The sequence below is a fragment of the Vulpes vulpes genome, chromosome 13, assembly GCF_048418805.1.
Source record: "Vulpes vulpes isolate BD-2025 chromosome 13, VulVul3, whole genome shotgun sequence".
Taxonomy (NCBI): domain Eukaryota; kingdom Metazoa; phylum Chordata; class Mammalia; order Carnivora; family Canidae; genus Vulpes; species Vulpes vulpes.
Genome location: NC_132792.1, coordinates 14,881,739 through 14,907,019, shown reverse-complemented (window position 1 = coordinate 14,907,019; position 25,281 = coordinate 14,881,739). Strand labels below are relative to the sequence as shown.

General features: G+C 44.2%; 1 protein-coding gene and 1 long non-coding RNA gene across 4 annotated transcripts in view; one reads left to right on the top strand and one right to left on the bottom strand.

Annotated features, from left to right (window-relative positions):
* The window catches only part of FER1L6 (fer-1 like family member 6), a 156,442-nt gene that overhangs the window by 80,756 nt on the left and 50,405 nt on the right, over window positions 1-25,281 (top strand). For all 3 annotated transcript variants that reach the window (XM_072733968.1, XM_072733969.1, XM_072733970.1), the window contains 7 exons: window positions 232-384; window positions 5,759-5,936; window positions 9,050-9,174; window positions 14,311-14,445; window positions 17,825-17,974; window positions 24,063-24,173; window positions 24,425-24,586. In XM_072733968.1, the coding sequence (XP_072590069.1) occupies window positions 232-384; window positions 5,759-5,936; window positions 9,050-9,174; window positions 14,311-14,445; window positions 17,825-17,974; window positions 24,063-24,173; window positions 24,425-24,586 (1,014 nt within the window). The remainder of the gene's footprint in view (window positions 1-231; window positions 385-5,758; window positions 5,937-9,049; window positions 9,175-14,310; window positions 14,446-17,824; window positions 17,975-24,062; window positions 24,174-24,424; window positions 24,587-25,281) is intronic.
* Window positions 21,563-25,281, bottom strand: part of LOC140595133 (uncharacterized) — a 170,151-nt gene continuing 166,432 nt past the window's right edge. The window contains exon 3 of the long non-coding RNA XR_011996517.1: window positions 21,563-22,991. This is a non-coding gene — a long non-coding RNA (uncharacterized lncRNA). The remainder of the gene's footprint in view (window positions 22,992-25,281) is intronic.

The following is a 25,281-nucleotide window of genomic DNA, read 5'->3' as shown; positions in this document are numbered from 1 at the left end:
CACAATAGCACAATTGGGTATATGGGGTTTGCACGTACTTGTAAGTCATGATATAAGACTTTCTCAAAGAAGCTGCAGTTCACTTGCTTGCTTTCATAGAAGGGTAAGTGGCTAGATGGTTCAAGTCACAGAATTTGTTTTACAGAGGGGTACTGTTTCAGGATAGGGAAAATCTGGAAGGGTACCTGTTAAACACCAACTCATCAGATCCATTCCCCTTCATTCCCACAGCCACAGCACACCATTCCCGATGTCTTCATCTGGATGCTTAGCAACAACAAGAAAGTGGCATATGCCCGCATTGCCTCCAAAGACCTGCTCTATTCCCCCATCAGGGAGCAGATGGGCAAACACTGTGGGAAGATCAAAACTCATTTCCTCAAAGTAAGTCTGCACTATTTTTGACTCAAAGACAGGAAATCTCCATTTTTCCCAAGTCTCTCAGTATTCCTAGTGTGTGTCTATATATCTGACTCTTCCCCCAAACTTTCAAATGTCTGAGAACAGGCAGCAGAAACACCTAGTCCCCTCTTGATTCAAACTGTGATTTTATAGATCATCTTGAGGCTGAATATTTTTCAGTTTTCCAATTACTATGTCAACAGACATATATAAAGGTTTTTTTTTTAACCTAGCGGGTGTACCTCAAGATTGCTTTAATTTTTATTTCTTTGATCACTAGGAGAAACAAACATTTTTTTCTGTTAGTTTTTTATCTTTTCTCTTGTGCAATTCGTCTGTGTCATGTTTTCATGTGAGTTCATCTATATTTTAAAAATAAATTACAAGAGAAAATATTTGTATTTCACAGAACTGGTAGCTTAGGATTCCTGTGGCCTTCAGTTGTTAAATTCATCTTGGGTCCATGCACCCTTCATGAAAACAGGTCACTTAATGCCTCATGAGTGGACAATCATAGATACAATCTCTGGATGGATGCTGCTGTTGACTCTAAATCAAAATTTGAGCTTTCTTAGAGACCCTGCGTAATTTATCTCTACTACAAATTTATATCCCAGAAGTAGACTTGAGCAAATCTGGAGAAAGAGTGGTCCAGAGGCTTACCACTCACCACTGATTGACAAGAATGTGTAATTTGGCTGATTAGCTCTTCCTAACTCATCATAGACTTTCCTAGCAATTCCAGTTCTGATTTCTTGCTATTATATAATTATCTTCTACTGTCTCAGAGGGAGGGTGAGAAAGCTCATGAACCATGCCATATGAAGAATGGGTGAAGAGAAGACTGCTTGACTGAGAAGAGTCTTGATGGCATGAAAGAGTTTTGAAGTGATTGTAGGGCTACCACATGGCTGATGAGTTGAGTGTGTGTGTGTGTGTGTGTGTGTGTGTGTGTGTGTGTGTGTGTTTCCATAGGATAGAAGCTGGCACCATGATAGCTGTTGTAGGCAAATAGCTCCCTATACAGAGGTCCATATTTGTTCTTTGTCCCCTTGATATAAATAGAGCAATGGGCAGCTAGGTTAGATAGCCTCTAAGCGCCATCCAAACGTTAGAGTCTACCTTAGATGTGATTGTTAAATGTTGCAGACAGAAGAGGCAATAGGGATAATGGTTTAATGCTTGGGCTTTAAAACAAGGTGAATCTGGGTTGAAACTTGAATTAGTTGGTCAGGGCTGCTGTAACAAAGGACCACTGAGTGGTTTATTTATTTTTTATTTATTTATTTTTTTAATTTTTATTTATTTATGATAGTCATACAGAGAGAGAGAAACAGGCAGAGACACAGGCAGAGGGAGAAGCAGGCTCCATGCACCGGGAGCCCGACGTGGGATTCGATCCCGGGTCTCCAGGATCGCGCCCTGGGCCAAAGGCAGGCGCCAAACCACTGCGCCACCCAGGGATCCCTTTTTTTTTTTTTTTTTAATTTTTATTTATTTATGATAGTCATACAGAGAGAGAGAAACAGGCAGAGACACAGGCAGAGGGAGATGAGTGGTTTAAACAACAGAAACATCTCTCAATTCTGAAGGTTGGAAGTCTGAGATTAAGATATCAGCAGAGCCATGCTCCCTCTGAAAGTGCTAGGGAAGCACCTGTTCTAGCTTCTGGTAGTCCCTTGGCTGGTGGAAGCATAACTCCAACCTCTGCATTATGTTCTCTCTTTGGTGTGTATTTCTTCATATGAAGTCCTTTTTGTAAGAATCATATTCCAGTTAGACTTCATGTCAACTATATCTGCCATGACCCTATTTCCAAATAAGATATCAGGGATTATGACTTTAATGTATGAATTTTAGGGAGATACAGTCTAACCTACTACAGAATTCTGGGGCTAATATTTATAAGGTGTGTGACCTTGGGCAAGTCACTTAACATCTTTGTCTTTCCTATTCTTCACCCATCGAATGGAGATGGTACTGAGGGTTAAGTGGGTAATTGCTCATAAAGAAGGCAGAGTGGAGTCATCCTGAATAATCACTCAATAAATGTTGGCATTCAAACAAATGGCATCCAACATCTAGAGAACATTTCTGGAATCGTGTTCCCATTCATATCTGGTGAAGTACCTGTGGCTCTGTATGTTATTTTCTATCATATAATCATGTCTCATGATTCTTAAACTGATCCCTGTAAAATTGTAACGGAAAAAAAAATTCACTCTAGTTATTTACCACAAATGTCAGGGTTTCTCTTCAAATTTCTCCATCCAAGGAATTCTGGGGTCACAAGAAACATTTGTCTTAAAAATAGCAAATTGTTTCAGACGGCTCTATGCTAAAAATACTAGAAAATCAGTGTAAAGTTCCTCCCTCCTAAATATTGTGATGTATGCTGTCTTTATTTAAAATTAGAACAAAGAACAGCTGTCACATGAAGCCCAAGGATGGACATAACAGAATTTAGAAGCTTCACCCTGTGGCCTTCGCTTACGTCTGCCTGTATTTTCCTTTTGCTGTTGGAATTACTTTGGGTGATAGCTTTTTAAATTTTGTTGAATTCAATTGCACTGACTTGATGAGACATCTTGATAAGATGACTCAGCAAAACTATTTTCATTTCAGTTTTGTCACCCTTTCCTTTCCTTTCCTCTCTCCACTTCTCTTTATGTCCCTTTCTCCTCACTGAAATGGTAAATCTGAGAAAAGCAAGAGTGGCACCAGGGAGGGCAAAGTGTTTACCCACCTACCAGTTGCTCTGGTTTCTTAGCTGGGAATTAAAAATGCAGGAAGACAGAGCAGAGAATGCAAAAATTTCCAAAATCTCCAGAACAGAGTTTCCTCAAAATTTATGCTGTGGAACAGTTAACCTTTGAGTGGCTCCATGAGCTTCCATGGTCAAATTCATCTAGGAGGTTGCAAGTGCCCACGAGCCAGTAGAGGGCTCCCAGAAGTTCTGCTGTCAGGAAACATCTCTAACTTTTAAGACCCACGCTTGCCAACATTATTCATCTAGAATAGTTATTTACAAATGTTAGGAAACTACTTTTACTAGGGGCCCAGTTTGGGGAATATTAATCTAGAGGAAACCAAAGTGCCTCATCTGAAGGCACATGGCCAAATAAATAGTAACAGTAAATCATGGTCCCTAGTTCCATGGTATTTCTTGTTTTCTAATTTAAATATGTTCATAATGCTTTAGTGAACAGGATAGAACTGCTGGAACAAAATTTTCTGAGCTCAGCCCCGTCCATCCTCCAAAGGAGCAGAGCTTTCCTGTTTGGCTTAGGTCTTATCACCACTGTAACCCTCATAGCTGTAGGATAGAAAAGGACATTCATGACCAAAAGGAAACTACTTGTGGGAGGAGATAGATGCAATCGGAACCCAGATAGAGGGTGGCATTTCACCTTCCTTTTCTCTTCACCTGTGTGAAGTCACCACTCCATGTGAGTCCACCCCAGCTGGACTCTAGGGAGCCCCTCCTCCATCTCTCCTCCATCTGAATCCCATCTCCTGAGTCCAGTCACTTCTCAGGACCCCAGCCTTCAATCCAGCCTTCCCCAGGATGCAGCACCAAGTGGTGGCTGGGTCGTGCCACAGACTGAAATCTCTACAAGGCAAGCACACCCTCTCTTTCTAATACCGGTTGACCAACTTCAGCACGGTTTGTGTGAATTACCATGTCTTGTCCACATAATGAGCAAGATTCCTCAGCCTTGTCTGTGTCATTCTCTTTCTCCTCTGAAGGCTTTTAGCAAATCCCTTCTTGGCCCAGAGTAAGCACTCACTAAATGTTAGCCTATATCACCACTGTTAGTTCCCAACCTTGTATCTTGGTTCTCACCTTCCCTCTTCCTGGGATGCCGTCTCTCCACTGGTCCAACTCCTGAAGTATCCATTAAAGCCCAGTGAAATATTTGACTCACAAAGAAAAGATGGAAACACCTGCTACTACTTCTCTGCTCTCTTAGCATTTTCTCCCTTACACCTGACCTTCCACTTGAATAAATGAATGAAAGTCGGCCTCCTTGTCTAGATGTGAGCTAATGATGAGGGGCCTGGAAGTGTGTCTTGGTCATTGTGTTGCCCTCCCCACCCCACTGCCTCGGGAAGGCCTAGTGGCACTTCAGGTAGTTACTAAATTCAGTTGCTGAAAATTCATTTAAGGAACCCACAGAGCAAGATAGAAAGGTAAACAACCATGCTCAATTTTGGATTCAGGTGCTCTCCACGGGTGCCCTGAAATCTGTCAGAGCAAACTGTAGCCTCTCATGTAGGATTTTGTGATTCTTTCTGGAAAAGAAGTGGTTTGGAAGGAAGGGGAAAATATGGACAGGAAATCTGAGGAAACACTAAGAGACACTTAGCCGAGTCAACAAGATCTGGAGAGATAGCTACTCTCAGAATGAAAGTCTTGCCATCAGTCCTGAACACAGCTGAGTCTGGGGTTTGGGAGTCCTTAGTTGGGGGAAGGAGTCCCCTAACCCTGGTGACTAGGAAATAAAGAAGCCATACTGCATTGAGTTATATCCTCCACATCTTGAGAGCACATGCACCTGCATATGCACATCTGTATGTGCAGACACATACTATTTACACTAAGACGCACAGATTCAAACAAACATAAATAGAAATCCAAATCGGAGTACATTCAAAGGAGAGCATGCAGGGTAAAAAGTGAACTTGAAACCACGCTGCATCAGGAAGGGATGAAGGGACTAGAGATGGTTAAGAAAGGATAACAGTAGACAGGTAGGTCTCTTCAAGCACAAGGAGGCCTGACTTTTGGAAGAAGCACATGAGTCCTTCTGAATGAAGCCAAGAGGTAGAGAAGCCGTGGTTGGAATTCCAGGTGCCCGGAAGTTCTGGGAAAGGAAGTTTCAACTCAGTGTTGGAAGAGGCAAGCAATGGGGGTACAGAAGCCAGCACCTTGCTCTGGAACTGTCTCTGGTTGAGAAGCCAGCACCTGGCTCTGGAATTATCTCCCCTGGATTTGGGTGCTGACTTTGTCACTTGAAAGCTGAGCGATCTTAGGGAACTTCTTAAACCCCTCTGAGCCTGAGTTTCCTCAAATATAAAACAGGGGGCAATAATCATACCCTCATGTTAGATTTAAATGATCTAGGGCTTGTAAATACCTACTTGAACTTCAGGCCCCACTAAACCTGGATCCTCCTCTGGAATGGTACATGGTGGCAACTGGGGTCATTGGTCTCATTTTGATATAAGATTAGGTCCTGAAAACTGTTCTTTGAATACCTACCCTGGATGTGTCCCCAGATCCACAGAACCTTTTTTCTCAAAGAGTGAGGCTCCTACTAATGAAGGGGTCTTCCTTGGAACCTTTCCCCAGCTTCCTGGAAAACGGCCAGCTGGTTGGTCAGTGCAAGCAAAAGTCGATGTGTACCTTTGGCTGGGCTCCACCAGACACTCCAGTGCCATGTTGGACAACTTGCCAGTAGGCTATGAAGCAGAAATGTCCTCCAAAGTGGCTGGCGCCAATCAACCCCCAGCCAACCTGCTCTACCAAGGTATGATGTCCACTGGGGGTCATTAGGTGTCTCTGGTGGACTTCTGAGAAAATGTGAGGAGGGTGGCATGTGTGAGCTGTTTGTACATTATTTTTGGATAAATTTATTAATCTTTTCAAAATACAGTTTCTAAATTTTCTTCCTTACTTTCCAATGTCCCATCTCAAAAGAACAAAGTGAAGCCGTTAAATACATCTGGAGTAAAAGTTTGTTTTTCTGCTAATAGAACGCAATTTGGGTTTCTTCTTTGGCAGATTATATAGATTGAGTTTACATTTGAAGCAGAAGATGTCTTTTAAAAACACATTGTAAGTTCTTGCTCTGATATGACGTGTGGAATTCCTTTATAATAGGACTAGGATTTTGTCCTATAAACAGCATTTACATTTAACAGTAATGACCTAGTGGGAACTGGTATCACTGGGATCACTTGTGTTTCTTTAGCTTGGTTCTTGATTGGTTTTAGAAATTCAGCATGCTTTATGTAATCCTTTCTTCTATGTAGATATTTTCTACTAGTGCTGTTATTTACATTTTCACATAATTTTGGATTATAAATATAATAAACTGCCTTACAGTTGCAATTTGCATTGTTTCCAAATGGCTTCAATTTGCAGGATCTTCAGACATAGTAGAATGCAGTTTCACCTTCACTTCAACTGAAGATAAATTTTGAATTGGGCCGGTGCTGGAAGCATAGGAGAGCTTCCACAAATCCAGGTTTTCTGTGTAACACAAGGCTCCTCTGATGTTGGTTGACCTTGACTGCCAGTGGAATTTAAGTGGCTCACTAGTTGGAGAAGACAAGGTTCTAGGGATATTTATCCAGTGGTTCAGCTCATGGCTTCCATGCCCAGTGTCAATGCATAAAAGCAAGGAAAGCTCACCCCTGTCTTTTTGGAAAGTGCATAACCCTTACCATGTGCCAACCATTGTGTCCTCTGCTTTATACATTAGATTGAATTTATTTGTCACATCAACCCTGGGTAGTTTCTTCATTTTACAGAGAGAAAGAGGATGTATCAGAAATGCTTAGAAATTGCCCAAGATCACATAGTTAGTAAACGTTGAAGTGAACTTCTCCCAACCCTGCTTTATTTGCACTGCTTTCCATCCTTTCTTTAAAGAGTTTTCATCTTTGAATGAAAGATACCCACATCAAGTTATCTTGTTATTTCTGTAGATACTATCTCTAGAGATCTAAGCAACCTGGACATATTTGCTGTCCCAGCTACTAACAACTCAAAGGAGAGGAAAGATTTTTTTTTTCCAAAGCTTTCTGACCCTCTGCAGTGTGTGATTTTCATGGAGTGACCTAATAAACTTTCTCTGCTGTGCACTGACTTTGATGGCTTTGGCGGCCTTCCAAGCCCACTGGAGAATTTTGCTTCTTCACTTATTTTTGTGCTTCAGAAAATATCCATCCAACCAATAATTAATTTGCACCTACATATGGCAGGCGTGGTGGGAAAACTAGCAGGGGATGCACAGATGAGACAAGGGTTGTCCTGCCGTCTAGTGGGGGTGATCAGACTTGTCTCTACTAACCACAAGTGTGAAAAGTGAACTATAACGATGGGTCACCAAATCGTAAGAGTGAAGAGGAAACTGAATTTATTAGTCTAAGGGGCAGAGCTGATAAGGGGTTTTATTTTTTTATTTTTTATTTTTTTAAGGGGTTTTAGAAAAACAAAAACCTCAACTAAATAAATGGCTCCCCTTAGAGTTGTGCGTTGTACTGCCTATGTGGCTGCAGCTGGGGGCTCTGAGGGACACCCAGGTGGCCCCCAACTGTTATTATCACAGATAATGAGTAATAGTAACAGCCACACCACTAATAAAGTTCTTCCCATATGCCAGGCATCAAATTCTTAGTGCTTTGATCTATCAATTTGACTAGCTCTACTTAGTTAAATTAATAATAGTTCTTCATAGGGTTATTATCCCCATTTTGTAGGTGAGGAAATAAAGGCACAGAGAGGGGTAGTGACTTTGTATGAGTCCATGTATAGACCTGTGTGACATAAGTCTAGGAGTGGCATGGTCGGGGGAGGGTATTTGCACCCTTAATTTAACTAAGTAGAGCTAGTCAAATTAGTATGTGAGGGTTCCTGTATCCCAGGCCCCACATCAACACAAAACACTCATATCCTGAGCACGGTATAATGTTGCCTTTGGGGAGACGGGGAACAGGAATAGGGAAGGGGATAAGAAGAAGCAAATGGACGTAAAAAACAAGAGGGGCCTTACAAAGTCCCATGAACCTAGGAATATAAGCCAACTCTCACTTGGGACTCCCCCACCAAACCCTGGTCTGCCCTCACCTGCAGCCCTCTCTCTGCTCCTGTCCTGTCAACAGATGTGCTCACTTCTGCATTTCACATCCATGTCCTCTGCTTCTATTTCTCACAGGATGTGAGTCCCTGGCCTGTCACTGGAGTGTAGGTGCTTGTCTTATCTTCTCCCCTCTCCCTGGCACTCCCTGATGGCAGAGGCTGGCTTGGCCACTTCAGAATCCTGAAACCAGACTGTACCTGGTACATAGTAGGCACTCAAGATGACATTGGGTGGCTGAATGGAAGAATGGATCAGTGGCTGACCCAAGAGTTTATTGAAGCAAAAGCTATTAGCAGGGCAGCCCCTTTCTTAAATATACACACATGAGTGAGCGCATGCACCAATGGAAACAGCAAGATCACAAAAACATAAAATGTGGTATTTTGGAAAGAGAAGGTGAGTTTGGAATCTGATAGAAGTGAAATCCAGATTCTGGCATTTGATAGTTCTGCAAACTTGGAAGACTTCTATCACCTTTTTGTGAGCCATTTTCCTCATACATATATGGGGATGATTATATATATAATCACAGGGATGTTATGAAGATTAAAACCCATGATGTGGTAAAGGTGCCAATGACAATGCCTGGCTCTGAGGTACTCATAAATGCCCCCTCCTCCTTTCTTCACTGCTTCCACTCCAGTTTCAGAGGCTGGTGATGCTCCTAGTCTTTGCCTCTGGACACACCCGCAGATGCACACGGCACAAACACCTATTCCCCCTCACTGTTGGGAAAAGCCCACTGATGCCTGTTCCTTTCCACTATTTGTCCCCAGACCGGCATGTCTTTCAGCTGAGAGCACACATGTACCAAGCCCGGGGCCTCATCGCAGCCGACAGCAGTGGACTCTCAGATCCTTTTGCCAAGGTCACGTTCCTTTCCCACTGCCAGACCACAAAGGTAACCAGGGAATCCCACCTGTCTTCTTCCGGTAGCCCACAGCTGGCCCACAGCAGAGCCCAGCAAAGGAAAAAGCAAGAGCATGTTGCAAATATCTGCGTCTCTGGGCATGCAGGTTTTCAGATTTCTGCAAGGAAGAGTTGGCATAGGGAAGGCCTCTTGTTCCAATGTGACCCATTGTCCTGCAGCTGAGAAAGCAAGTACCTGAGGTGAAGGAAGCATGTGGGGAAAGAAGGATGAGGAGGAGAAGTGAGACCTGGCACATCTAGAGGCTTATGATCCAACCTTTGTGACGGGTCTTAACGGGGAGGAACTTTTTCCAGCTTTGCAGTTAGGAAGCTCTAGACTTTGTACTGTTGCTTTCTACTTACCAGCTGCAGAGCTTTGCACACTTTTAACTGTACAATGTGGTGTCTCACTCTGGAAAACACAACTTCCTAATGGATGTTGTAAGGATTAAAGCAAATGAGTCTACACCAGTTTCCTCTGGGCTTTCCCCTCTTCCTATACACTAAGTGCTGAAAAGTAGAAAGGTCTCTGATCAGCAGGTGTCCAATTGGATATTTTTCCCATTAGATCATATTCTCCAAGGATTGACTCTGTTCTCTGAGGATTCGGTGTTCTGAGAGGGAAGAGTTCACAAGGGATTCACCATCTCTGGTTGTTAAGACAAACACCGAGGACTCAAAAAGACCTGAGTAGCTCATCTATTCTCTGGCCACGCTTACTCACTAAACCTCAATCTGTTGTCTAAAAATAGGGCTGTTGTAAAGAAGCACAAAAGTAAGTGTATAAAGTGATTGATGAATGGTGGTCATTACATAGGCTGATGTTACAAAGGCTGACATGTCTCTCCAAAGAGAGGCCCATGCTCTGGGAAATTGCATTTGATTTGTGACACACCAACCTAGATCATAATATGAATCATCATCTTGTCCATTTCTCCAGCACCTGCAGGCTGCTTGCTCTATGATGGGTCCCATGCTGGGCTCAGGGGCTGCACCCTGGAAAACCCCATAGTGCGGGGCTAGACAAAGTCTTCCGAGAGCCATGGAGAGGGAGATTAGTTCTGTCGGAGGGGGGGAGATGAGAGAGACCTCAGAAGGAAAATGACTGCATCTTCACCTAGTGAAGGAGCATGAAAACACATGAGGCATGAAGACTCCATACTACTTTCTCTTCCTTGTGTTTTGGGAGTTAGTGCATAGCTCAGTGATTAAGAGTATAGACTCTGGAGCCACATTGTTTGAGTTCTGATCCAAACTCTTGAAGCAAAGCCCTCATGATGAAGACATCATATACACTTCCCAGAGAATAAACCACTCAGGACAGTGCCTTGCTTGTAACAGTTTCTATGTGACTCCTTGTTATTATTGTCATCAAGGTTTCCCATCAGAAGCAAGGAAGATTCTCAAAGAATCCCTTGAAGCATTCCTCCACTTTCCACAAAACTGTGGGATTCTAAGCCCTGGTGATCCTGGAGCCCTGGATGGGGAAGGAGTTTGAATGAGCCCACTAGGCTGTAATTATCTTCCTATTTTGCATCTCCATCCAGTACCTTCATTTGATTTGGACTCATATCTCAAAGGAATAAATGGTATTTATCACATAATCATTTGAATGGGAAAACAGCTCCTGTTGAGCTCTGGACTTTGCCTCCATACTTTTGAACGAAGTTCTTAATTTTTGTTAGTTATAATAGCTGCCATTTATTAAGAGCTTCCCATGTGCCAGGCATAATGCTAAGCATTTTATACATGTTGTTTACTACATCTCACTAGAGCCTAAAGGTGGATGTTATTAGTGTTGCATTCTGCAGATGAGAAGGTAAGGCTTAGGGGCTATATAGGTAGAAGGTGGTAGAGCCAAGATGGAAACCCACGTTGGTCCAGTTCCAAAGCCACTTTGCTTAACTACTCTGCTTCCCTTTTGGTAAGCAAAGTTTCTGATTTCCCTGCTGTTTCAGTGCTGTGCTGCCTCGGAGCATGTGTGGGATATGCCCCACCTTCACACTCTTCATGATGAGGAAAGCTGAGCCTGGGGTCCCTGCGATCATGTTTGAGCTCCACTGTTCACCTGGTAGCACCTGCCTGAACCAACCACATGGAGCACAGAGAAAGAGTCTTAGCAGGGTTGGTCCTGCAGCCAGTCCTTTTTAAAGTGACATCATGATGAAATATCTCAGAAGGGGAATCCAGTTATTCTGGTGACCAAAGGAACAAGGGAAAGGGAGACAGCTCCTCAAAGAGAAAGGCTTTGGAGACAAAAGGGCAAAGGGAACGAGTGGCTGAGAGGAGCTTTAGAGGACAGGAGAGGACATCACGGGGGGTGGGGGTGTGGACAGTGCAGAAGCTGATGTTTTAAGGAATCAGAGTCCTGAAGACACAGACTGTCTCCTATTAGACAAGAGTACCCAATACACAGACTGCATGTGGGAGATGTTCAGTATCTGCTCACTGATAAATAGTGTGGCGGGGGTGGAGTCAGGTGGACAACAAGCACTTACTGAGCACTGACTGTGTACTAGGCACTTAATACATTTTATCTCAGACAGTGATCATCACAACTCTACAACATTGGCACTAACCCCATTTACATGAGGGAAGCGATGGTTCACAGGGGTTAAATCACCTGCCCAAGTTGAGGCAGGTGATGGAACTAAAGTTCTATCCCAGGGATATATGATTCAAAAGCCATGCATCATCCATAGTATCTCATTCCTTCTTCAAAGTGTCAGCTAAGTACTACCAGAATCTCCCAGATGGCAGCAAACACAGTCAAAATGCATAACTCCTCAAGGAAGCCCTGAAGAGGAGAAGCTAGTCATGAACACTTTGGCAGAGAAGTGCGAGAATGTATTTTTGTTTGGGTGAGCCTTTTAGTACCTTCACCTTTAGTGAAGGTGGCCACAGGGCCCTTATACTCATGGCAACAACTCTGAGGACAGGCCAATATCATTCATTTATTCTTGCAAATAGTGATTGAGCATGCAGTGTGGGTGTCTAATACCATGCCTAGCACATTGTTTGTTGAATGTGCTAAGAAATATATGTTGAGTAGATGAATGCCGGTATCTGGAATATTATTAAGTGGTATTTATAGCCCAAGGTGTCAAGAAAGCCATCAGAATATTTCTATATGAAAGATGCTGTGAGGATCATAAATCGCTTTGGTATCACGTGTCGCATGCAGACTGTGAAAGACTTCCCATTTCTATTTTTAAAACCAACGTAAAAACCCATGTTTCTTTGTGATGTCAGACACCCACCTAGGGTCATTTTTCATTGCAACTACGTAACTCCTGTTTGTAAGTTGGTTGAAGCCATTTTTTTCCTGTCCAAAAAGTTCAAAAATTTTTTTTCTGAGATTCGTGTCAAAAACATCACTGTGTCTGAAGCACGAAGTACTCTAAAAGCAAAAAGCAAGAAAGGAAGTGAAATGAGTCAGTCGGAGAAGGACAAACATTATATGTTCTCATACATTTGGGGAATATAAATAATAGTGAAAGGGAATAGAAAGGAAGGGAGAAGAAATGGGTAGGAAATATCAGAAAGGGAGACAGAACATAAAGACTCCTAACTCTGGGAAACGAACTAGGGGTGGTGGAAGGGGAGGAGGGCGGGGGTGGGGGTGAATGGGTGACGGGCACTGAGGAGGACACTTGACGGGATGAGCACTGGGTGTTAGTCTGTATGTTGGCAAATTGAACACCAATAAAAAATAAATTTATTATTCAAAAAAGGAAGGAAATGGTGAAACGCATAGTATTTTTACGACTCATATGAAGAAAAACAATAAAAAATTCTCTCCTGACCACAGTGCTAATGGTTTAATGGTGTGACTAGAGATGCCTCCTGATGTAAAACTCCTAGATGCCATTTTGATTTGTTCTTTGAAGTCCAGGAAGTAGGTCCAGGCTGGATCCCTCTCTGACCACCTCCCCGCATCCCGCATGCAGAGTGAGAAGCAAGGGTGTAGTTCAGGGGGGGTGTGGAAATTCCCCATGGCCCAGCACCCTCTGTGCTGTGACATCACCCATTTGTCTGCACAGCCTGGAAGAGAGGGAAATGTGACTCTGTGGCCTCTTCCCAGGAGTAGCCTCACACATTGACAGGCCAGTTTCGTGCCAGGTACAGAATCCACCCATCCTGCAGACAACCCCAGTGTTCAGCTCTGTGAAACTGGCAGATGTCCAAACATCTAATTGACTAGACTAGAGGAGGCAAGACATGCCCCCTTCTGAGGGTAGCCGTTGAATGGCCTGACAGAGGGGCTGTGAACCACTTCCAGGTGAAACACTCATGGTTCTAAACCAATAATGCAGACTGTTGTCCTCGGTTCTTTGGCTTATCCATCTGTGTGATGGACACAGCCAATAGCCAACGTCACAGTCTGCTATCGCAGAGAAAAAGATGTCATGCAAAATGGTGAAGGTTAGTTTGGAGACTCTGATTAGTTCAACGCAGTCAAATAAATATCCACAGAACAGTGGAATTCCATAGAAGGAATATTAGAGTTAAATCCCACTTTTGAGTATTTAATGACAAAATTTTATTTGTTCATACGTGAAGAGCCACTAGATCTTCCTCATCCTCAGTGTGCCCTTCCATAAAATATTAGCATCTACTTGGTGAGAGTGGATGAAGTTAGCAGCCTAGGCTTTGGCGCCAGAAGATTCAAGTTGAGTCCCAGTTCAGCCACTTGCTGGCTCCAGATAAGTGAGCCCTGGTTTCCTGATCTATAATACATGAGCAGGTAACTGTCCACCTCTCAGAGTGGTTGTGAAGTTTGAAGGAGACCACAAAGTGCGGCAGCTGGTATACAGTGCTCAACAAAGGGTAGCTTGCGTTACCAGCACAGCCCTTCTGGGAGGCTTGAGTGGAAATTAGGTATGCAAATAAGATGTTAATCATTACAGAGGGCTCTACTCAACATAGGAACCTATGTAAGCTCTTCAGGACAAGGAATCTGCAACCCCTAGCATCTAGCATGCTGTGGCTTGGATGTTAAATGACTGAAGGGGATGACTGGAGTGGGTTCTCTTCGTCCTCCATCAGGAACTGTTGAGTGAATGCACCCCTCCCCCTCCAGCCCTCTCCAATGATCTTTTGCTTTTCTTTTGGCCTCACCTTCCAGGTCATTTCCCAGACCCTCTCCCCTACTTGGAACCAGATGCTGCTGTTCAATGACCTGGTATTGCATGGAGACCAGAAAGAGCTAGCAGAGTCCCCGCCTTCAGTGGTGGTGGAGCTCTATGACAGTGACGCAGTGGTGAGTGTCCCAGGAGGTGCTGACTGGACTGCAGCCCATTGACCTCCTTTGTCTAGCCAGCCTGTGACTGCTCAGGACCTACAGGTGCCCACAAGCCATTCTGACCTGGGAAAACAATGAATTACAGAACCAGGAAAATGGGTGGTGGTCATTTGCTTTACTAAGGGCTTTTTCACTTAGATTTCCCATTCGATTGCACTGAGAATAGGATCCTGGCCGCAAAACTTCAGTCCATACATGCTTCTTCAGGAATAAGATACTTGTATGAAGTCACCTGCAGCTGTACCCAACCTCCAGCTATGTCCCTATTGCTGCTCAGTCAAAATGCTCAATAAGTATGTCCAGGCCTCAGGGTGCCTGGGTGGGTCTGTACGTTGAGGGTCTGCCTTTGGCTCAGGTCGTGATCCTAGGGTCCTGGGATCCAGTCCTGAATTGGGCTCCCTGCTCAGCAGGAAGTCTGCTTCTCCCTCTGTTCCTCCCCCTGCTTGTGCTCTCTTCTCTCTCTGTCTCTTTGTCTCTCTCTAAAGTAAATAAATAAAATATTCAAAAAAATGTCCAGGCCTCCTGAAAACTGCAGGTGTTTACTGACCTCACTTGCAGGGAGAGAACTGGGTGGGGACTGTCACCAGTTCAGAGACCCTTGTAGCTGGGTCTCTTTTTCCTCTTGGATTTGATTCCAAGCCCAGCAACAACACATTTGTCTCCATCCCATTTCTGTTATGATGTTAACCAAAAATTTCCTCTCCAGCGATGTTTGTGTTCCATACTAAGTAGATTCAAAAGCTTACTGGAGGATTTTTTTTTTAATTACTAAGACAAGCCTTCTTTTTTTATTTTATTTTTCTTCTCTTTTAAGTTAAAAAAAAGTCTAAGATAAGAGGCAAAGGCTTATTTCTTTTCTTTGATGTCATGGCCCCCTTGGGAAGTTGACAAAGCACAGAAATATTAAGAACAACAGTTGTTCCAGGAAGCCTTCCTATGTCTCTTCACCTCCTCAAGCATGCTGGCAGCTCTGCTCTTGGTGCAAGGTCAGGAGGAAATGAGCATGGGAGAATTGTAGAGGATGAGCAGGGACCTTGAAGAGTATGAACCCCTCTTGCTTCCTGGAGAAGGAACCAGAGACCCAGGAAAGTCAAATGCCTTGTTTAAGGTCACAGGTAGCAGGAGGCTGAGCCAGAACTTGAACCTAGCCTCTAGTGTCCATCCTTTCCTGCAAATGTGGGAGTAGCTGGTATGGCTATACCCCTTTAGACACACACATTCTGTTTTTCCATGTCATTTTCTCTGTACCTTATTCTTACAGCTGTAAATTGTATATATTTATGGAACACGAGTTCTACTCTTACGAATATAGTATAGATTTTCTGTATAGACAGCCACAAAATCGATACCTTTTCAATTTTGTTGCTAACAACACAATTCCAGGGGCGCCGGGGTGGCTCAGTGGTTGAGAGTTTGCCCTCAGCTCAGGGCGTGGTCCCAGGGTCCTGGGATCGAGTTCCGCATCAGGCTCCCCAGAGGGAGCCTGCTTTTCCCTCTGCCTATGTCTCTGCCTCTCTGTGTGTGTCTCTCATGAATAAATAAATAAAAATCTTTAAAAACAAAATGAAACAATGTGATTCCAGTCCTAAGTATGTTTTTAATTTGAAAATCAGTAACCATAATCAAGCATCTTTGCCAACTCCTAAACCAACCTACTGTGCTACGTGGATTTCCCTTTGCTGTCCCTTTGCTTTTCGGACCCCTTCTTGATCTGATCTCCATTCTATGATTGCCCTCCTGGGCCCCACCTGAACCAGACCCTTCACAGAAAAACAAAGCCTACATTTTTACCTCAAAACCAAAAGAAAATGTAGGAGAGAAAAAATAGAAAAAATATATATGAAAAGTGTATTTTCTTCCTGGAGAGATACACGTAGACATGTAGAAGGTTCTGTTTACACCTGTGGGCTGCAGCTACACCCAGGCCCACAGCCTTCTAGTGGTGATCAGATGATTACATTCCAACTCTGCCAGAATGTGCCTCCAGTCTAAAACTTTCTCTCATCACCCAGTGGCTTGTACCCTCATTAGGGCCCGCTGCTCCTCTAAGCAATGTGTTTTTATTTGGCAAATTAGCTCAGGTTTAAGTTTGCTCTTTTGTTCCAAGGCAATTTTACTTAATTATTCCCAGTTAGGGTCATGGATGAAATAGCAGACCACTTGCATCCAGTTGCCATAACTCCATCCTACGAGGGACAGTTCTGAACCCACCAGTGGATACAAGTAGGCAGATTTGTTTGTTTTAAAGTCAAAATAATCATCTAAAATAATCATAAAATCATCAAATAATCATTAGTTTAAACTAAACTCCATTTCCCCCTCAACCAAGTTTCTTACTACAGCCAGGAATGCTAGTGCTGGTGTGAGTCCCAAGGGAATGAAACAGAGCAGCGGAAGTCCTGTGCTGAATGCGGGTGCTGTCCCTGTCCCTTCAAAGTCATTAATCCAACAGCTTTCACTCAATAAATGTAATGAGTGTCTGCCCTGTGCTGGGGGACACAGCAGTGAGTAAAACAGGCAATGCTGCTACATGGAGTTTACATTCCAGCCATTCCTGAGATAAATAGCAAGGCAGCCCCATGCTCTAGCCCTATGCTGCTCCTGGAGGAAGGACATGGTGCCCTCCCATAGTTCCTAAAAAATCTCGAGGCCCACATACATACGTACATACAAAAATGCTTCAATGGCCTCTTATTACCAAGAAAAATGGGCAGAACTGCTCTATCACTTGAATATACTGACCTTTATCACCATCATCGTCATCATTATCATCTTACCACGTATTGAGCACTCACTGTATACCAGTCACTGTGCAAAGCCCATATACTATTAAGTCAATCTTCACAGCCCCATTTACAGGTATTATTTTGAATCCCTTTTAAGGCGTGAGACTCAAAAAAGTTGAGTAAATGGCCCAGGGCCATAGAGTTAGAAAGTAGCTCATGGACTCAGGGTTTGCCTGGACTCCAAAGCTCGTGTTCCTGACCACAGTGGTATTCTGCCCTGGAGAGCTTTTGGAATGTTTGGTGCCACCTATTTCTTCTTTTCCCCTTCAAGTTTACCTAGATGATTATTTAACTTAATCCACTGAGCCCCCTTTGTTAAGAAGAGAGATAATCCCTAAGAGCCTTGTGCCCAGAAGTTTTCCCTGGGAGCCCAAATGGATTCCCCTGATCCTGGCCTCTTGGTAAGGGATAAAAGGTTCTTGGCGGAAGAAGAGAGTGACTTAGTAGCAAGAGGGAGACACTGAGGCTGACAGTTTTTTAAAAGTGCATTGATGCAGGTCAGAACTAGGTAGGTAACCATCAGGGACAAATTCCTTTCTTTTCTGCCTTAGGGGAAGCCAGAATATTTGGGTGCCACAGTGGCTGCTCCTGTTGTGAAACTAGCTGACCAGGACTATGAGCCACCCAGACTGTGCTATCACCCCATCTTTTGTGGAAGCCTCTCTGGAGGGGACCTCCTTGCTGTATTTGAACTGTTACAGGTATGTGAACTGAAAGTGTCATCTGCACTGGAAATCTACTTTGTCTTCCTGGCCAGAGAAGCTGTGCTAGATCACTGGTCCTGGGTCTGAAAGTGTCTCCTTCTTGGGATCTGGGAACTGCCACTTAAGAGTTCAGGTAATACAGGCTATATCTAGAGCTCCTATAGGTCAGAGTCCCAGGATGAAACATCCTTATGGGTTTGGCCAGCACTGCTCAAGCAGCCCTATATGCAAGTCCTGGAGCTCATACAGACCATGAGAGAATAAGGGGGAAGAAGGGAGCAAACCTGTGGGCACTCACCACATGTGATGATTGCTGCCTCACATAACTTTCATCACATAGACTTCCCTCAACCCTGTTGAGGTATTATGAGTCCCATTTTCCAGAATATAAGCCCAGGATTGTCGCAGTTGACTGGCTAAACTCATCATGCAGCTAAGAGCTGAACTGAGACCTTTAAAGCCTCTTGCTTCTTACACTGTATCACATAGTTTCCTGAGGACAGGGAACTCTTAATCAGTCCCACTAAGACATAGGGGAATTTATGAACATGTGCTTCGGAAGACTTTTCCAGAAAGCAGAGGCAGGATACTGGGGAGGGAAGCTGAGATTCTTAGGTCTGACTGCCCAATGGAAAACCAAATGGGACATGGAGAAGACCTGGAAAAGAAGTGACCAGGGTAAGGCCTCTATCAGAGACCATTGCATTCATTGAGGCAGGTGGCTCTTTACCCTTGGGTCTGACCAATTCCTCTAGAGGTAAGCCTGTTTTTCAGAAATCCCATTTTAAAAAATTCACTTGGTAGAAAAACTATAAAGCAAGTACTCCTCACACATAGAGACCAGGGAGAGGAAAGGTGATAGAGTCCGATCCCATGGGTATGGATCTCATTTCCACCATGGAATAGTGTGTGACCTTGGGTAAGCTACTTAATCTCTTTGTTTCACCTGCAAAACGGGGATGATGATCAGTCTACTGAAAGTGACTGGCATGGAATTAATGCTCAACAAATACCACCTATTTTATTAGTAGTAGTATGCCACAGAATATTAAAGGAAAATGTCTAGTCCCACCTATTTATTTCACGTGAAGAAATTGAGCTGGTAATAGAGAGGTAAAGACTTGCTTAACATGGCAGGTCAGGGCCTAGAATCTGGCTATACTGATGGACTCCTTGATTACTGAGAGGCTGGAAAGTATAATGGGGCAGGGAACACCTGAAAGTGCCTTTTAAAAAGATGAATGTTACCGATAGGAACATTTCCCAAAGTGTGCTTCTTGGAACACCAGTCCAAATACAGTGCAAGGAAAGTTTAAGAAATGCTTCACGTTATATATTACAATAACCTGTTTTGTTTTCATTGGTTTCCTTTTTAAAGTTGCTTTTCATTTGTGGCAAGTGGTTCTTTTTAACTTAGCAACACAAAGTTCCCTTTTTCAAAGCAAAATGATACCTCATGAAAATGTTCACTGGATAGTAACAAATGTGGTAAAAGTGGCAGAGGATCGGCTGGCTTGGGAAAACTAGATCTGGTGCAAAGCCCCCATTTCACGTGTCAAGAAGCTGAGGCTCAGGTTAACTGACTGGGATTCAGTCAGCTGCTTTTTAAGGACTGGAAGCTGCTTGTTCTGCTCTGAGCCTGAATCCCCTAATCCCTCCATGAGGGGCTGGGTGACTGGTACTTACAGGCTTCCTGAAGGATGCTCTCTGGGTTCCATGGTCTTCCCTCCCTCCATGCTGAGGGCCCCCTTTCCTCTCGCTCCCTCCCTTCATGCTGAGTGTCTCCCCTCCCTTCATTCAAGCTGAGAGGCCCCCCTTCCTCCCACTAAGCCTACAGTCCCCCCTCCAGTCTTCCCTCCCTCCACTGCTGAGCTGAGGGTCTGGGGTAGAGGGGAGGGGGAGATCCTGCTACTTCCTGACAGCTGCATTAATTGTCAGAGGTGAGCAGCCTAGGAGATCCAATTCATTAGGGTTTCATTAGGACTTCTCATTTGATTGCTTGTTCAAAAAATAATTTGATCATCAGCGTGACAATCTTAGTATGTGGATTTCGTACGTGCTGAGAAGACGAGCTGGAAAATGCCTTCATTTGTCACCAGCTGCTCTCAGTTTTCATCTGTGGGTGGTTTGCTTCAGCCTTTCCACTTTCATTACTGAAATGCTTCCCTGTCTCAGGAAAGATTGGTAACTTGGCTTTTCCATGTCTAGCCTGAATGCACTGGCTCCACTTCCCTCCCCTACCCAAGCCAGCAGCCACCTATCTGCGCAGTCCTGGCACATGGCCCCACTATTCGCCACTGTTCTCTGCCTTGACAACTCAGACTCAGATTTAATTCTTCCCTCTGGGGCCGCACTCTTGGCCAAACCAAGCCTGTCCGTGAATGGTTACCATCTTCCCAGCTGCCATGTAACTCTTCTCTTCATGTTTCCTGGTCTTCTAACTTCTTATCCTTTTCTTGTTCACATCATCCTCTACATTCCTTCCAGATGACAGGTTGGCCTGTTCCACTCTCCTCTTCAGAAATCATCAATGGCTCCCCACTTCTTACCTCCAGAAACATGTCTCAAAGTCTATTTTGTGGAACACCCAATACAGTCTCTCTAGATACAATGAAGAGAACGTTTGAGAAATGCCTCATATTATATCCCTCCTGAGGACTTGGAATGCCCACTACCATGGTCAACACCCTGAGGAGATCTGAAATTTCCCAAATGTTGTGACTATGAAACTTTTTGTGTGTGTGATTTTCACATCTCATGAAAAGAAAGCCTCGCTCATAGGAGAATGTCAGATTTCTGCAGCTTAGCATCCAAGCTCTCCTAAAAACTCCTCTTCAGACTGCTTCTTCAGCCTCATATTTCCTCATATTACTCTGCATACTCTCTGGCCTGTGTGTGCCAGCCTGCTCCAGGTTTCCTGACTTCACCACATAGATGTGCAACTCTGCTTTTAGTCCTGCATTAGCCCATTCTGAAATGTCTCCCCATTGCACCCATCCCAACCTCCATGCTGCACTTACCTGTCTAGGATAATGGCCATCATCAAAGTTCAGAACAAGAGATGCCTCCTCCAAGAAGCTCTCCCAACCCTCACTTTGGTTAAATGAAATGTTTTCTCTTCTTCCATCCTATAGCACATTACCTTTTTTTCTTTTTAATTCTGGCTGCAGTAAGGTCAATTGTTTACAGGCTTATGTCCATTGATTTGTAAGTTTTTTGAAGGCAAGACTATTTCACTCATTCATTCATGCAATCAAACAAATATTAAAGAGTATCTGCTTTGTGTCAGGCATGTTCTTAATAATTCATCAGTGAATAAAACAGGCAAAACTACCTGCTCTCATTAAGACTTATATTCTAACGGGAAGGGGAGATAATGTAGGGTACTACATAAATTATAATGTAACAGCAGCATTATGATAAATGCTAAGAAGAAAAGGTAATGCACCATGAGGCGTGGAGTGGACATGTGTGTGTTGGGGGAGGGGGAAGTTTGAAATTTTAGGCATCCACTGAGGTCTCACTGAGAAAGTGATATTCAAGTCAAGACCTGAAGAGGAGGAACTAGTGGGCCATGCAGGTATCTGGGCAAAGAGCATTCAATGGAGAGGGAGCAGCAAATGCCAGCCCCTAAAGATTGTGTAAGGAGTTTGTAAGGAGTTTGACTTTTATTCTATAAAAAATGAGAAACCAAGAGAAGATTTTGAGCCTAATGTCTGATTTATGTTGAAAACTATGGATGCTAGATTGAGTATGTGCTGAAGGGGCGCAGGGGAAAACAAGGAGGCCAACTGAGAAGCTCTTCAGGGAATCCAGATTGGAGAACTGGGGACTTGTATCAAGAGTGTAGCCATGAAAAAGGAAGATTCTGGTAGAGTCCACAGATTAGGAAATGGATTGGAAGTGGAGATTCATCTCCATTCACACATGGAAGCCAATAACAAACATATAGTAGACTCTCAGTACAATATCTTCAAACACGCCTCACTCATTCACAAAGATATGTAGAGAAAATCTGAGTGTAGAGTGATAATACTTTCCTTGCAAGAGGATTTAAATTTGTTTCTGAGGTAGTCTGGGGCACTAGTAATCCTAGATCACCTGAATCCAAGATTAAGACGGCGTGAAGCCGAGTTTACACCTTTGTTGTTTCCAGTTGACCCATACTCCTAGGGAACTTACATGTGTTGGAAGGTGTGCCTGGTGCCTTGCATGCTGCCTCAGCCATTCTTCACAGCAATCCATGAATTAGATATCATGATCTTCACTTTACTAATGACAGAACTGAGGCTCAGAGACACTGGGCGACTCTTCCAAGTTCACACAGCCAACAAGCGATGGGGCTCTGGGTTGTGCTACCCATGGCACCAAAGAAGGGGGGTGGGTAACGCAAGTATATATGATGAGCTAAGGCACACAGAGGATACAGAAAGTCTGAGCAGCAGTGACTTTTCAGATGGGCAGGGTTGGGACCAAGGTCATACATGACCCTGAGAGTGGTACCTCCCTAAATTTTGCAGACTGCGTACTCAGCCTAGCCCTGCATCTGGACCTCTTTTGAGGTTCCAATATATTATCACCACTGGGATATTAGAGCAATCAGCTTTTGGATCAGCCTATTCAACCCACCTCTGATGCTTACCATCCTGCCTTTGTAACTATTCTTTAACCTTCCTCTGGCCCCACGCACCTTGTAAACTATACACCATGCAGTACTTTTATAAAAGCCCAGGCAGGGGCACCATCCTCTGCCACCACCACAGCTGTTTTGTGGCTTTCCCTCCAGAGCTGAAGAAACACAGCTTTCCCAGGGAGGTGAGGTTTTGCAGGCTGAATCACTTAGGCTGGGCGGTACTGGGCGGGTGTCCTCATGGCTTCCAGCACCTTTATCTGGTCTGGTTCTGCAGCTTCATTGTCTCCAGCCTTCTTGGCGCCCACAGTGTCTGCTGTCTTCTTTGTCTGAGCTTTCTTATAATTAGCTTAACCACATCTGCCGTTGCCAGCTAGAATATGCCTGTGAAAAAGAAATGGTGATGTGATTGTGCTTTGTCTGTTTTGATGAGCAATTAAGCTTTTTTGAGCATATGGAACTAATGTTTCTGTCAGTCAATAAACATTTATCAAGGACCCACTGGATGTGGAGCACTGCTTCAGGGGCTTAGCGGATGGAATGAAGTAAACAGAGGCTTCCTCTTGGCCAAGTCAAATGAACATGCCCAGTGCATCTGGCTCTCAAGGGGCTTGGAGGGCCATCTGGCCCAATATCTGAGGCCCAGGGAGGGGAAGGGCCACAAAGCGGGGCCTGGATTCCAGGCTCAGTTCACTAATTTCTGCACAAAGCTTCCACAGAAGACACACTGCATTCCAAGAACTGAAGGGTAGGAGAATCACCACAGTGACTGGATCCCTTCAAATCAGGGACAGCTTTTTGGAAGACATAGCCATGGAGCCAGGTTTGGAAGGCAATATGGGGTGGCCTTCATAGACTTGGCAAGCCTTTTGTGTGAGATCACAGTGAAGCATGGGGATTATCCTCCTACAGCTTCTGTATCTTCAGATGCACAGGAAAAGATGCCTTTTCATCCTGAGGTCTGTCTTCAAAAGTCTTTATTCCTGTTTCACTGATGAAGATGTAGTCTCTTTTTGACTAAATAGGAATCTCTTCCATAGACTTGAGTAATGGGGGGGTGTAGCCAAGTCTCAGAGCTCAGAAGCGGACCAGAGCCCTTCTCCACCCCTGTGCTGTCTGTCATTCTAGTGTTATTCCATCAGCTCCTGAGGACACGCTTGTCTTTTCTTCTCCCCTCTGTATCATGAGCTTATCGAAAACTTATTAACCTATTAACTTCATGGCACATTGTAAGTGGTCACTAAATGTTGGCCACCCCTGTGAAGATGTCAATGAATAAATATTTGTCAATGAATAAATAATTAAGTGTGGTAAAAGATACTGTCTTGTCTATACTTTAAGCTGGAAACATTACTTTTGTTAAGTTGGGGTCACGTGGACGAGGTGGTTGTGTGGCAGCGCTGGTCTTCCTCGCCTCTCTCCAACCTTCTAACCAGCAATTGTTCTGTGTGGTAGGTCCCTTCATCTGGGCTGCAAGGGCTCCCTCCCGTTGATCCACCAGATGTCGCCCAGATCTATCCAGTTCCCGCCAGCATCCGGCCTGTGCTGAGTAAATACCGAGTGGAGGTATGGTGCAGGGAGGACTGAGTTGTTCTTTGGGGCTAAGGGCAGTGATGCACTGCTGTACCTGCCTGCCTTGTCTGAGGGGATTGTGGGGTGGATATGAGGCATAGCTGATAGGATGGGGCCCTCTAGAAGCTGTAAGAACGTACTTTAGTTCCCAGGTAGCACATCTGGCTTCCCATGCCCAGGGCAGGGCCTGCATGCCAGCTCTTCCGGGGGTCTCTAAGTGACAGCTCTGCTGGTCCTCTTGTCAGGTCCTGTTCTGGGGAGTCCGAGAAATGAAGAAGGTGCAGCTACTCTCTGTGGATCGCCCTCAGGTCCTCATAGAGTGTGGGGGACGAGGAGTCAAGTCCTGCGTGATCCAGAGCTACAAGAACAACCCAAACTTCAGCGTCCAGGCAGACGCTTTCGAAGTGGTACAGCCTCTCCTTCTCCTGCCCACTCATTCCCTTCATTTCCACTAATGGGACCCTCTCCTTCATTAACTTGGCTTTGATGAGATGCTTTGGAGTTTGGGTGTCTACCACCTACAAGGGAGAACAGTCTAATTTAGTGAGAAGCAAGAATCTCAGAATAGGATATAGATTTTTGTTATTGCTGTTGTGTCGTTTTGCTTTTAAAGGTTCAGTAAATCAAAGCAGGTTGACAGTGGTTCCCAAAGTGTGCATCCCCTGGGAACTTGTTAGAAATGCAGATTCTCAGGTCCTGCCCCAGTTCTGCCCAATCAGAAAGTGCTGGGGGTTGGGGCCCAGACCCTTCTGGCTTAACAAAGCTCTCCGGTGACTCTGATGCATGCTAAAGTTTGTGAACCACTGGCCTAGAAGATTCCTTAATGAAACGTATATTAGTAGTTAGAATTTTTTTGAATTATTTGTATGTAGCATGTCAGTGGTTTGCATGCGAACTTATGCTTCTAAAGTAATGTATTTTGATGTCCGAGCTTCTGTTTATTTCAACACATATTTTGTGCTTTTACCTTGAACTAACTGTGAAGAAAGTTTACTTTGCACAACACAATCAGCTCCAATGGACACATCTAAATTAGCAGAGAGTGGAATTAGAGAAAGTGCACGGTGTTTGCAAACCTTTCACACTGGGCATTGCTGAGCTT